At 43.3% G+C, this 11966-nt stretch overlaps 1 protein-coding gene across 2 annotated transcripts in view; it reads left to right on the top strand.

Annotated features, from left to right (window-relative positions):
- The window catches only part of ABCA1 (ATP binding cassette subfamily A member 1), a 147416-nt gene that overhangs the window by 111346 nt on the left and 24104 nt on the right, over positions 1–11966 (top strand). For both annotated transcript variants that reach the window (XM_015117158.3, XM_015117157.3), the window contains exons 25-31: positions 668–870; positions 2537–2585; positions 2781–2894; positions 4292–4440; positions 6098–6222; positions 7484–7582; positions 10591–10780. In XM_015117158.3, coding sequence (XP_014972644.2) covers positions 668–870; positions 2537–2585; positions 2781–2894; positions 4292–4440; positions 6098–6222; positions 7484–7582; positions 10591–10780 — 929 coding nt within the window. The remainder of the gene's footprint in view (positions 1–667; positions 871–2536; positions 2586–2780; positions 2895–4291; positions 4441–6097; positions 6223–7483; positions 7583–10590; positions 10781–11966) is intronic.

Here is an 11966-nt window from a genome sequence, read left to right on the forward strand (position 1 = left end):
TGAGGGCCAAGCCAGTGGGCTGGGATTTGAGCCTAGTATATAAGAAGAGTGAGAGCCCAGGAGATCAGGCACAGCCTTCCAGATTTTTCTTGGGTAGCGTGTGTAGGAGGCCAGTGTCACCAGTAGCATATGTGGAACAGAAGTCTTGACCCTTGCCATCTCTGCTGAGTCCTAATGGCTGGCTTTTCCCAGGAAGCCTTCTGCTTCCATGAACTGTTAGATTAACCCTCTATTTAGGTAAATGAGGGAGCCTACTTTTCAAGTATAGGAAAGGGTGAAGAATCTTCTAAGATTCCTTTACTCAAGTTTTCTGTTGAAGAATCCCAGAGCTTAGGCAATAGACACCAGACTTTGAGCCTCAGTTATCCATCCACCCATCCATCCACCTACCCACCCATCCTCGCATCCACCCATCCACCCATCCACCCATCCTACACTGAGTACCTACAATGTGCCTGGCTTTGGTGATACAAAGGTGAATAAGACATAGTCCTTTCCTTTGCCCCCAACCCTCAGACCAGAGATGAACATGTGGAATGATTAAAATACCTGGAACAGGTGTGGTGTATGAGCAGCAGGCTTCTGAGGAGAGGGTGGGGGATGGCCAGCCCTCACTCTGGAGCCCCTCTGCATTGATTGAGCCATCTTTGCATTCTGGTCCCTGCAGATGTCTCTGCTATCTCCAACCTCATCAGGAAGCATGTGTCTGAAGCCCGGCTGGTGGAAGACATAGGGCATGAGCTGACCTACGTGCTGCCATATGAAGCTGCTAAGGAGGGGGCCTTTGTGGAACTCTTTCATGAGATTGATGACCGGCTCTCAGACCTGGGCATTTCTAGTTATGGCATCTCAGAGACGACCCTGGAAGAAGTAAGTTAAGTGGCTGACTGTCGGAATATATAGCAAGGCCAAATGTCCTAAGGCCAGGCCAGTAGCCTGCACTGGGAGCAGGATTATCATGGAGTTAGTCATTGGGTTTTTAGGTCATTGACATCTGAGTAATGTTGACTCCAGTTAGCCATTTAAGATGGTGGTGGGAGACAGCAGGAAAGAAGTATTTTCCTCTGTACCACAGTACATGCCTGAGATTTATTTGTATGTTGAAAACAGTGGTACCTAACAGATTTACATCCCAACCTTAAACTCCTATCCACTTATTTACGTTTTAATGAGCCTCTTTACTCAAGTACAGTGTGAGGACCAGCAGCATCAGGATCACCTGGGAACTTGTTAGAAATTCAGCAACTTGGGCCCAGCTCAGACCTACTGAATCAGAATCAGGAGCAATTCCCTGGTGTGACTGTGTCACAGCCAGGTATCAACTGGATTCTCATACATAGGAAATGACCAACATTTATGAATGGATAGTCTACTTATGCGAGGTGCTGAGATTTGTTTTTTTTTTTTTTTTAAATCACTGTGACCTCATTTAATTCTCATAAAAAGATGAAAAAATGAACACTCAGGAATGTTGACATGAGATTCAGAATCAGGGATTTGGGGCTTCAAAGCCCATCCTCTCTTTATCCATGTAATGCCTCCCCTTAGAGATCCAACATCACAGACCTTGAGGGCTGAAGGGGATATAAAAGCTGTCTGGCTCAGTGGTCTCCAAGTTTGACAGTGCAGCAGAATCACCTGGGGATGTTACTAAAAGTAAACATTCTAAGGTTTGGCTTCAGGGCCTGTGCATCAGAATTTCTGGAGGTAAGGCCTTGAAGTCTGTACTTCCGTTGCATGCTTTGGACACAGTGGTCTATAGACTCGAGTTTGGAAATTATTGCGCTCATTCAGATTCTCTTCTGATGTTTGAATCTCTGCCATCGTATTTCTAGTGCTCTATTTCCTCCTGCTCATTCTGTATTGGATAACTTGTCATAGTGCTAGCCTACTCAAAGATTTAGAGCCACAGTCCTGAAAGAAGCCACTTGACTCGTTCCCTGTAGGTTCAGAACAAATTTCTTCTGCTGCAGTGTCCTACTGTCATAGCTTTTTTTTTTTTTTTTTTTTTTGATGAGATGGGAGTTTTGCTCTTACGCCCAGGCTGGAGTACAGTGGTGCGATCTTGGCTCACTACAACCTCTACCTCCCGGGTTCAAGTGATTCTCCTGCCTCAGCCTCCCGAGTAGCTGGAATTACAAGCATGTGCTACCACGCCTGGCTAATTTTGTATTTTTAGTAGAGACGGGTTTTCTCCATGTTGGTCAGGCTGGTCTCGAACTCCCGACCTCAGGTGATCAGCCCGCCTCGGCCTCCCAATGTGCTGGGATTATAGGCATGAGCCACCGCGCCCAGCCATAGCTTTAATTTAAAAATGATTGTCTAGATTGATAGCTCTCACCACTGAGGAAATGTTCTCTGGCAAAAACGGCTTCTCTCCCAAGTGACTCTGACAAAGTGTTATTAAGAAATGTGGCTTCTACTTTCTCTGTCTTAAGGGGCTAACATGCCACTCAATAATGTAATAATCATGGCAGTGATGACTGCTTTCGTAATGTTGGTGCTTATAATGTTCTCACCTGCTCTCATTTTGCAGATATTCCTCAAGGTGGCTGAAGAGAGTGGGGTGGATGCTGAGACCTCAGGTAACTGCCTTGAGGGGGAATGGCACACTTAAGATAGTGCCTCCAGCTGGCTTTCTCAGAGCATGAGTATTGTTCCTTTCCCTTTGAATTGTTCTATTGCATTCTCATTTGGAGAGTGTAGGTTTGTTGCAGATGGGGGAAGTTTGTTTTGTTGTAAATAAAATAAAGTATGGGATTCTTTCCTTGTGCCTTCAGATGGTACCTTGCCAGCAAGACGAAACAGGCGGGCCTTCGGGGACAAGCAGAGCTGTCTTCGCCCGTTCACTGAAGATGATGCTGTTGATCCAAATGATTCTGACGTAGACCCAGGTATGTTAGGGCAAGATCAATCAGTGTCCCACTGTTTGAATGTGAAATTCTCTCTCATGCTCCCAGCTGTTTTCTTGGGATGGCCTTTAGCCAAGGTGATAGATCCCTACAGAGACCAAAGAGATGTGAGGAAATGATAAAAGCCCCTTGTTCTTTGCAGCGTTGTGCATGTGATCAAACCTGAAAGAGCCCATCCATATCACTTCCTTTAAAGACGTAAAGATGGTGCCTCAATCCTCTGAACCCATGTATTTATTATCTTTTCTGCAGGGTCCTAGTTTCTTGTATATATTAGGTGTTTAATTGTTGAACAAATATTCTTTCAAGTAGATGAATTATTTTGAAAGAGTCAGAAAGGGGAATTTGCTGTTAGAGTTAATTGTACCCTAAGACTTATATATTTGAGGCCGGGCACGGTGGCTCAAGCCTGTAATCCCAGCTCTTTGAGAGGCCAAGGTGGGTAGATCACCTGAGGTCAGGAGTTTGAGACCAGCCTGACCAACAAGGTGAGACCCCATGTCTACTAATACCAAAAATTAGCTGAGTATGGTGGTACATACCTGTAATCCCAGCTACTTGGGAGGCTGAGGCAGGAGAATCGCTTGAACCTGGGAGGCAGAGGTTTCAGTGAGTCAAGGTTGCGCCATTGCACTCCAGACTAGGCAACAAAAGTGAAAAACTCCATCTGAAAAAAAAAAAAAAAAAAAGACTTAGATATTTTAGATGAGTGTGTCTTTGTGTGTTTAACTGAGATGGAGAGGAGAGATAAGGCATCAAACAAATATTGTTAAGATGTAAAAGCACATCAGTTAGGTATCATTCATTTAAGACAAGGATTTCTAGAAAATGTTTAGGAACAGAAAACTTTCCAGTTCTCTCACCCCTGCTCACAAGAGTGCATGGCTCTTACATTATATATAATTGCCTGACTTCATACAGTATCAGTACTTAGATCATTTGAAATGTGTCCACGTTTTACCAAAATATAATAGGGTGAGAAGCTGAGAAGCTAATTGCCATTGTGTGTTCTCAAATATGTCAAGCGATGTACATGGCCTGTTTCATAGAATAGTCTATAAGAAATTGATGACTCAGTTCATCCGAATGGCTGGCTGTAATACCTGGTTATGCATGAACACATCTTTTCAGTTGTCTCAAGACACCTTTGTTTTCTGTACTTGTCAGACAAGGACTGAAAGGCAGAGACTGCTCCTGTTAGACATTTTGAGTCATAACTCTTCCTTGGACATAGCTTTGTCCTAAAAGTTTACTTCTGAGAAACTTTTAGCTTCAGACACATGCCTCCAAGATAGTTGTTGAAGACACCAGAAGAAGGAGCATGGCAATGCTGAAAACACCTAAGATAATAGGTGACCTTCAGTGTTGGCTTCTTGCAGAGTCCAGAGAGACAGACTTGCTCAGCGGGATGGATGGCAAAGGCTCCTACCAGGTGAAGGGCTGGAAGCTTACACAGCAACAGTTTGTGGCCCTTTTGTGGAAGAGACTGCTAATTGCCAGACGGAGTCGGAAAGGATTCTTTGCTCAGGTGAGATGTGCTGTTTTGGCTAGAGACTCTGGCCTCATGGGTGGGCTGCAGGCTCTGTGACCAGTGAAGGCAGGATAGCATCTTGGTCAAGATATGGATGCTGGAGCCAGATTTATCTGTATTTCAATCCCAGTTCTATTCCTTGCCAGTGTTGTATCTGCTGGCAAGTTACTTCTCTATGCCTCAATCTCCTCATCTGTAAAATGGGGATAATAATATTACCTGCAGTACAGGGTTGTTACGAAAATAAAAACGAATAGGTGCTTAGAATGGGGCCTGACATGAGCAAGTGCTTACTTTTGTGTGTGTATATGTTATTTTGGAGGAGAACATAAAAAGGACAAAGTATAGAAAAACTGATCGGGTGTATTCAGCTGTCGTAACATGAGAGTTTTTATACCCAGATGCACTTGACATGTGAACTTATTAGAAACTTGATTTTTCTCTGAGTTGATGTTTAACTCAAACTGGTAGAAAAGGTAGGTCAGAATATAGCTGGCCAACAGAGAAGACTTCTTACACTATTGTCTGCATGTCAGTGTTTGCATGCTAACTTGCTTAGTTAGAAGGGTTAAATTTTTTCACTCTGTAAAATCAAGAAATGTAGAGAAAAGGTCTGCAGAGAATCTTCCACACTGATGATGTGGATACTGTTAAGAGCAGGAGTTTGGAGCATACAGAGCTGGAGTTGAATCCTGACTTTGCTACTTATTGGCCGTATGACTTTGGGCAAGTTGCTTAATCTCTCTGATCCTCAGTTACCTTTGTTTGTTGATGATAATCATTGATAACACAACCATAAATAATGACAACAGAGATAATTCTCATTATAGTACTTACTATACAGACTTATTCACTCAATGTCAATTTTCTGCATTGAAATCCCAGAACATTAGAATTGGGGGCATTGTTTGAATCTTTAAGGTTATAAGGGATACATTTCTCAACAATAAATGGGAGGAGCTTTGGGTTTACTGACAAAGTATGCCCAAGTCATTTTTTTTTTTTTTTTTTTTTTTCAGAGAAGATATGGTAGAAAGTCTTAGGAGGTTGAAGAAGGAATTGGATATTTATTCTTTCTGAGACTGTCACGGGAGACAATGACTATGGTTGTCCGTGATTGGAGCCATTGCTGTAGAGTTGGTTTTATGATAGTGTAGGATTTGAATGGGCCGTGTGTTCTTAGATCTCAGATTAAAGTGAGAAAACTGAGGCCAGTGGGGAGAGTGACTTCACATGGGTGCACCTGTACTAGAGACAGAACCAGGATTCAGGACTTCTGGCTCCTGGTCCTGGGTTCATGGCGCCCAATGTGGTCTTTCTGTCTTCAGGAGGAAGAAGGGCAGGACCCAGTGTTCTGAGTCACCCTGAATGTGAGCACTATTTACTTTGTGAACTTCTTGGCTTAGTGCCTCTGCCAGGTGGCCATAGCCTCTGGCCTTGTGCTGCCAGAGAAGAGGTTTAGTTTTCAGGCTCCATTGCTTCCCAGCTGCCAAGAATGCCTTGATTCAGCACAGTCATAGGCTCTGCACTCCTCATTGCCGTGCTGGTTGGTCGGGGAGGCTGGCTGGACTCGTAGGGATTTGCCCCTTGGCCTTGTTTCTAACACTTGCCATTTTCCTGCTGTCCCCCTGCCCCCTCCACTGCCTGGGTAAAGATTGTCTTGCCAGCTGTGTTTGTCTGCATTGCCCTTGTGTTCAGCCTGATCGTGCCACCCTTTGGCAAGTACCCCAGCCTGGAACTTCAGCCCTGGATGTACAACGAACAGTACACATTTGTCAGGTATGTTTGTCTTCTATGTCCCAGGAGGGGATAAGATTCAAGCAGACCAAAGATGTTTACGAGGGCCAAGGGAATGGACTTCAGAATTACACAGTGGAATAAATTTTACTTCTGTGACTCAGGTCCCTGTATAAGCTAATACTGCATGCATAGAACAGCAGCGAACTAACCCTGAATAATAGGCCAGTCTTCTGTTGAGCCTTTCAGCCTCTCTCCTCTTTATCCTACTGTTGTCAGGAACAGCCACATGTGTTTTAGGTAAAATAATCTGCCCTTGCAAAAATCCACGATTAAGTTATAAAATATTTGAATTTGTGGAGCTGTGTTTTAATTCTGTAATTGACTCACAGGGCACGCTATCAAAGCGTAGAACCTCCAGAGACTTGTTTTCTGCAAAGTATAATTCATATAATTATTATCTATTCTGTTATATTTGGGATGTTAGCTAGTGTTTGTTCTTTAGACAAAAATTTCCTCCTCTCCATAACAATACATTACATCAAAGAAAAGGATAAAGGATATTTCTGGGTCTTGTTAGCAGGAGCTTTCTTCAGTCCTAAAGGATTTGTAGACCTGTAGATGGGGGAACTGTATCAGTGATACAAAAGGGAAGCATTAGAAAAAAAAAAAAAATATATATATATATATATGTATATATATACACACACACACATATATATATATTTATGTAAATGTGAATTGGCCTCTTTTTCTCTAAGCCCACATTTTCTTCTTACATAGTTCAGGTTTACTTTATTTTTTCCTTTCCAGCTGCTGACCCTGTATTGCTCGTGGTCGTGGAACATAGCATGTGTTTGTGACTTGTGCCTGTTATTTTTGTGCTTTCTAGTTGTGCATGCAGAGTGCAAAGTTTTCTTGCCCTTTCTTGGAAAATCCTGCTTGTCTGTGCCAAAGGGATAATCACAAAAGCACTTTTGAAATACTTGATGAGTTGATTTACTTCAAATTTAAAAAATATATAAATGTATACGTGTATGTACATGCATGTACACATACACACCTTTATACATATAGCCCATTTATACAAGCTCCACTTTGGAGTGCTCTATGTCACCCTGATGCCGAATACAGGGCCAGAGTCTGAGATCCTTCTGGGTGGTTTCCGTGTTTTGTTCATTTCTGTTTTAAGAACCTATCACAGAGAAATGCTTCCTAAAGTGTTTAATTTATAAAACATTTGTATCTCTTGATGACTGGTTTTAATGAATTCCTAAGCTGGTTGCCTCTTATGTACCCACAGCAATGATGCTCCTGAGGACACGGGAACCCTGGAACTCTTAAACGCCCTCACGAAAGACCCTGGCTTTGGCACCCGCTGTATGGAAGGAAACCCCATCCCGTGAGTGTCACTTTAGCCATCAGCTGGCTTCTTGTGCTTGTCACCTGGTTTGATTTCTAATATGCTGCATTTATCAACTGCATGCTACATTGTGACCACCAGTATTTGCCCTTTGAATTATTATTATGTTTTAATTACAAAAAGCCAGTGTAGTAACCTAGCTAAATTATCTAGGAGCAAACGTTTGGAGAGTCTTCTAACACCATGCAAAGCACATCATTCCAGACATTTGTTTACTGATTTAGAACATTAATATTTAATTTAAATAGCACTTTAGACTTACTGATCAAATGCTTTTCCTTTCTTTCTCTCCCATTCCCTGTACTTAAGTGCTTCAGTAGGCTCTCATTATATATAATTTTCAGGTTTTGTTTATCAGCTTCTTCGCTTTTATAATCTGTAAAGATGACATATGAATTTTTATAAAAATGACACTTTCTTCTTTTCAAATTGTATATTTTTATTGTACTTTCCTTCAAAACCCCCTTTTCAAAAGTAGGCAGTGGGTAAATAAATTCAGTGAAGCATCCATATGACTCTTAAGTGTGTGTGGGGGAAGGGAGGTCACTAAATCACTGTGAGTAAAGATGGTGGAGAGATGAGGATCTTATGAGGCAGTGCTCAAGGCTAGTAGAGGTGGGTTACTGTTTCCAGGCTTAGGCAGAATCTCAGCTGAGGTCATGAAACAACAGTGATCTCTGAAAAATTATGGCAAGGTGGGAAGGTGTTGGAGAGTTGGAGAGGGGGGTAAACTTGACTTTCAAGTTTTAATGGGAAGATGGGTGACTCTGCACACCATAAAACAGTGAGCATGATAACCTGTTTATACAAGGTTCTAGAGACGATTTCTAAATGGGTAGCTACTGTGTGCTTGTTTGTTCTTAATTAGTATTGGATAGTTGCTAAATATTTGTTAGTACTTAGTAGTTAGTACGTGATGGGTGGTAAATCTTAGCAGCCAATATTGGTTCCCAAATAACCAGATGGCCAGGATAGAGAAGGACACAGATATGGCCTATCTGGATTTCATGGTGCCTTTGATTTTCCACACGAAGGTTGTATAGGAAAGATAGAAGCATGAGATGAGATGATAATATAGTTATCTGGATTCGTCGCTGGCCAGCTGAACCATATGAACTCATGGATTGATGCCAGCTTAGGAAGGCTCTGTAGGAGCCAGAACTGGGTTGAGAGCCAGCCCGTAGAGACAAAATAGGCCCAGCCCTGACATCAGAGGGTTCAAACAGCCCCACCTACAGTCTGCCAGAGGTGGTCGGAAGGGAGGGCCTTTATCCTGGCAACTCTTACTGAAATTCAGATTTTTAGGTTTTGCCAAAAAATGGTAGACATGAAAGAAATTTGACAGGAGCATGTCTCAGCAGTATTTAAATTTGTCTCAGCCAGTCCCCTTCTGAATGTTCAGAGTGTGAGCTTCAGGAGGGCAGCGTGTCTTTGTGTGACTTTTCCAGTCAGTTCAGGTGCTTTAAGGAGACAATTAGAGATCAATCTGGAAAACTGTTCATTTGAATTTTTAATACGTAAGAAAACAATAAGAAATAGTTTAAAAATATGTGTGTGTGTGTGTGTGTGTGTGTGTATATATATATATATATTTTTTTTTTTTTTTTGAGATGGAGTCTTGCTCTGTCGCCCAGACTGGAGTGCAGTGGCTCAATCCTGGCTCACTGCCACCTCTGCCTCCCAGGTTCAAGTGATTCTCCTGCCTCAGCCTCCTGAGTAGCTGGGATTACAAGCATGTGCCACCACACTGGCTAATTTTTCTAATTTTAGTAGAGATGGAGTTTTACCATGTTGGACAGGAACTCCTGACTTAAAATGATCCACCTGGCTTGGCCTCCCAAAGTTCTGGGATTACAGGCATGAGCCATCGTGCCTGGCAATTATATTTAATAGTTAATAATAAGGAAATAATCGCTGTAGCTTTACTTTAAATTGTGGAATTCCGAAACTGGAAGGGAACTGGAAATGACTTGTTGAATCAAGTCATTTTAAACTTTTATTTTGCCAGTGGAAAAAATAAGCCCCCAAAAGAGCAGGGAACTTACTGATGTCCCACAGTAATTCACAGCTGGAGACAAGGTTAAAGGCTTTGTGTCTTATCTCCAGGGAAAATTTGTAGATAGCCTAGCTCTTTATGTGCCGAGCACTCTCACCCCAGGCATCCCCCAATTCTCCACTCATTTGAGAACATAAATTGGATCTTGCCACTCTCTACTCATTTTTCAGCACATCGAGCATAAGATCCAGACTGTTTCCCAGGCCTCTGTCATCTGGCTCTTTTCCTCCTCGTTTATCATTACTCTTCTTCGTAGCTTATCCTACTCCAGCCGTGCTGTCTTCCTGTTATCCCTCAAAAATAGAAACGCATTTCTTCCTAGGGCCTTTGTTCCTGCACTTGCCATCGCTTTTGCTCATTATGTTCTTTTCGTGAAATCTTTGACCAGCTTGTTCTCCATCATTGTTTATGTTTTGACTGAAATATCTTCTCTTCAGTAGGTCCATTCTCCCCAATCACTGTCTTTTTATTTTGCTTTATTTTGGGCCATCTAAGATTATCTTATTAGTTTATTTGTTGTTCGGCTCCTCCATGGCCATATACCTCCATGAAGGCAGGTATTGTCACCTTAGGCCCTCAAATATACTGGACAGCATCTGGCACATAGTAGATGCTCAACGAATATTTGTTGTGTGAGCAAATGGTTGGTTGATTGGACTGAACAGAGTTCAGTATGTAAACGTTTAGGGCCTCTTTGCATTCTATTTTACTTATGTATAAAATGATGATACATAATGATGATATAAATGATGTCACAGTGTACAAGGCTGTTGTGGGATCAGGCAATCAAATGAGATCATGCTTGTCTTTTCCAAATGGTGAGGGAGTAGATGCATGTTTGTGGTCATTATGGAATGATCCTGTGCTCCTGAGGCAACAGAAAGGCCAGGCCCTCTCGGGTAATCCTCCTCTTGCTGTCTTCCCTTTGCAGAGACATGCCCTGCCAGGCAGGGGAGGAAGAGTGGACCACTGCCCCAGTTCCCCAAACCATCAAGGACCTCTTCCAGAATGGGAACTGGACGATGCAGAATCCTTCACCTGCATGCCAGTGTAGCAGCGACAAAATCAAGAAGATGCTGCCCGTGTGTCCCCCAGGGGCAGGGGGGCTGCCTCCTCCGCAAGTACGTCACTTTCAGGGTGTGACTGGGCAGAAGGGGTAGAGGGTGGGCTGGTAGCTTCTGCTTGGAAGCAGGAATGAGTGAGATGCCATGTTGGGAGGGTCTGTCTTTTTTCTCTTTTTCTTTGAGGTGGAGTCTTGCTCTGTTGCCCAGGCTGGAGTGCAGTGGCATGATCTTGGCTCACTGCAACCTCCCCCTCCCAGGTTCGAGCGAGTCTCCTGCCTCAGCCTCCAAAGTAGCTGGGATTACAGGCACGCACCACCATGTCCGGCTGATTTTTGTGTTTTTAGTAGAGATGGGGTTTCGCCATGTTGGCTAGGCTGATCTGGAACTCCTGACCTCAGGTGATCCACCCGCCTCGGCCTCCCAAAGTGCTGGGATTACGGGTGAGAGCCACCTGTTTACCCCTGATTACAGGTGAGAGCCCAGCCCTGTTTCAGTCTTTAACTTGCTTCTTGTCATAGGAAAAAGCATGTGAGTTTTGAGGGGAGAGGGTTTGGACCACACTGTGCCCATGCCTCTCCCACAGCAGTGAAGTCACAGGACAGACTGTGACAGGCCTGGCTTCCAATCTTGGCTCTGCAACAAATGAGTTGGTAGCCTTTGACAGGCCACTTTAACTCCCTGGACCTGTTTCTTCACCTCTGAATTAGGGAGGCTGGATCAGAAAACTCCTGTGGATCTTGTCAACTCTGGCATTCTTGGAGACTCTGTTTGGGAAGGAGTCCTGAGACTTTTTTTTTTTTTGAGAATTTCAGGAAGAGGAGTGCTTATGATAGCTCTCTGCTGCTTTTATCAGCATCCAAATTGCAGGGTGAGGACAGGCAATTCTAAATGAGTACAAGAACTAAAATAAGTCTTGGTTACCACTCTTTAAAATAATAGCTAGGCCAGGTGCAGGGTGGCTCACACCTGTAATCTCAGTATTTTGGGATGCTGAGGCGGACGAATCACCTGAGGTCAGGAGTTCGAACCAGCTTGGCCAATGTGGCGAAACCCTGTCTCTACTAAAAATACAGAAATTAGCCAGACATGGAGGCATGTGCCTGTAATCCCAGTTACTTGGGAGGCTGAGGCAGGAGAATTGCTTGAACCTGGGAGGTGGAGGTTGCAGTGAGCCAAAATCGTGCCACTGCACTCCAGCCTGGGCAACACAGTGAGACTCCGTCTCAAAAAATAAAATGAATAA

This window comes from Macaca mulatta, chromosome 15 (genome assembly GCF_049350105.2).
Source record: "Macaca mulatta isolate MMU2019108-1 chromosome 15, T2T-MMU8v2.0, whole genome shotgun sequence".
In the NCBI taxonomy this organism is placed as follows: Eukaryota; Metazoa; Chordata; class Mammalia; order Primates; family Cercopithecidae; genus Macaca; species Macaca mulatta.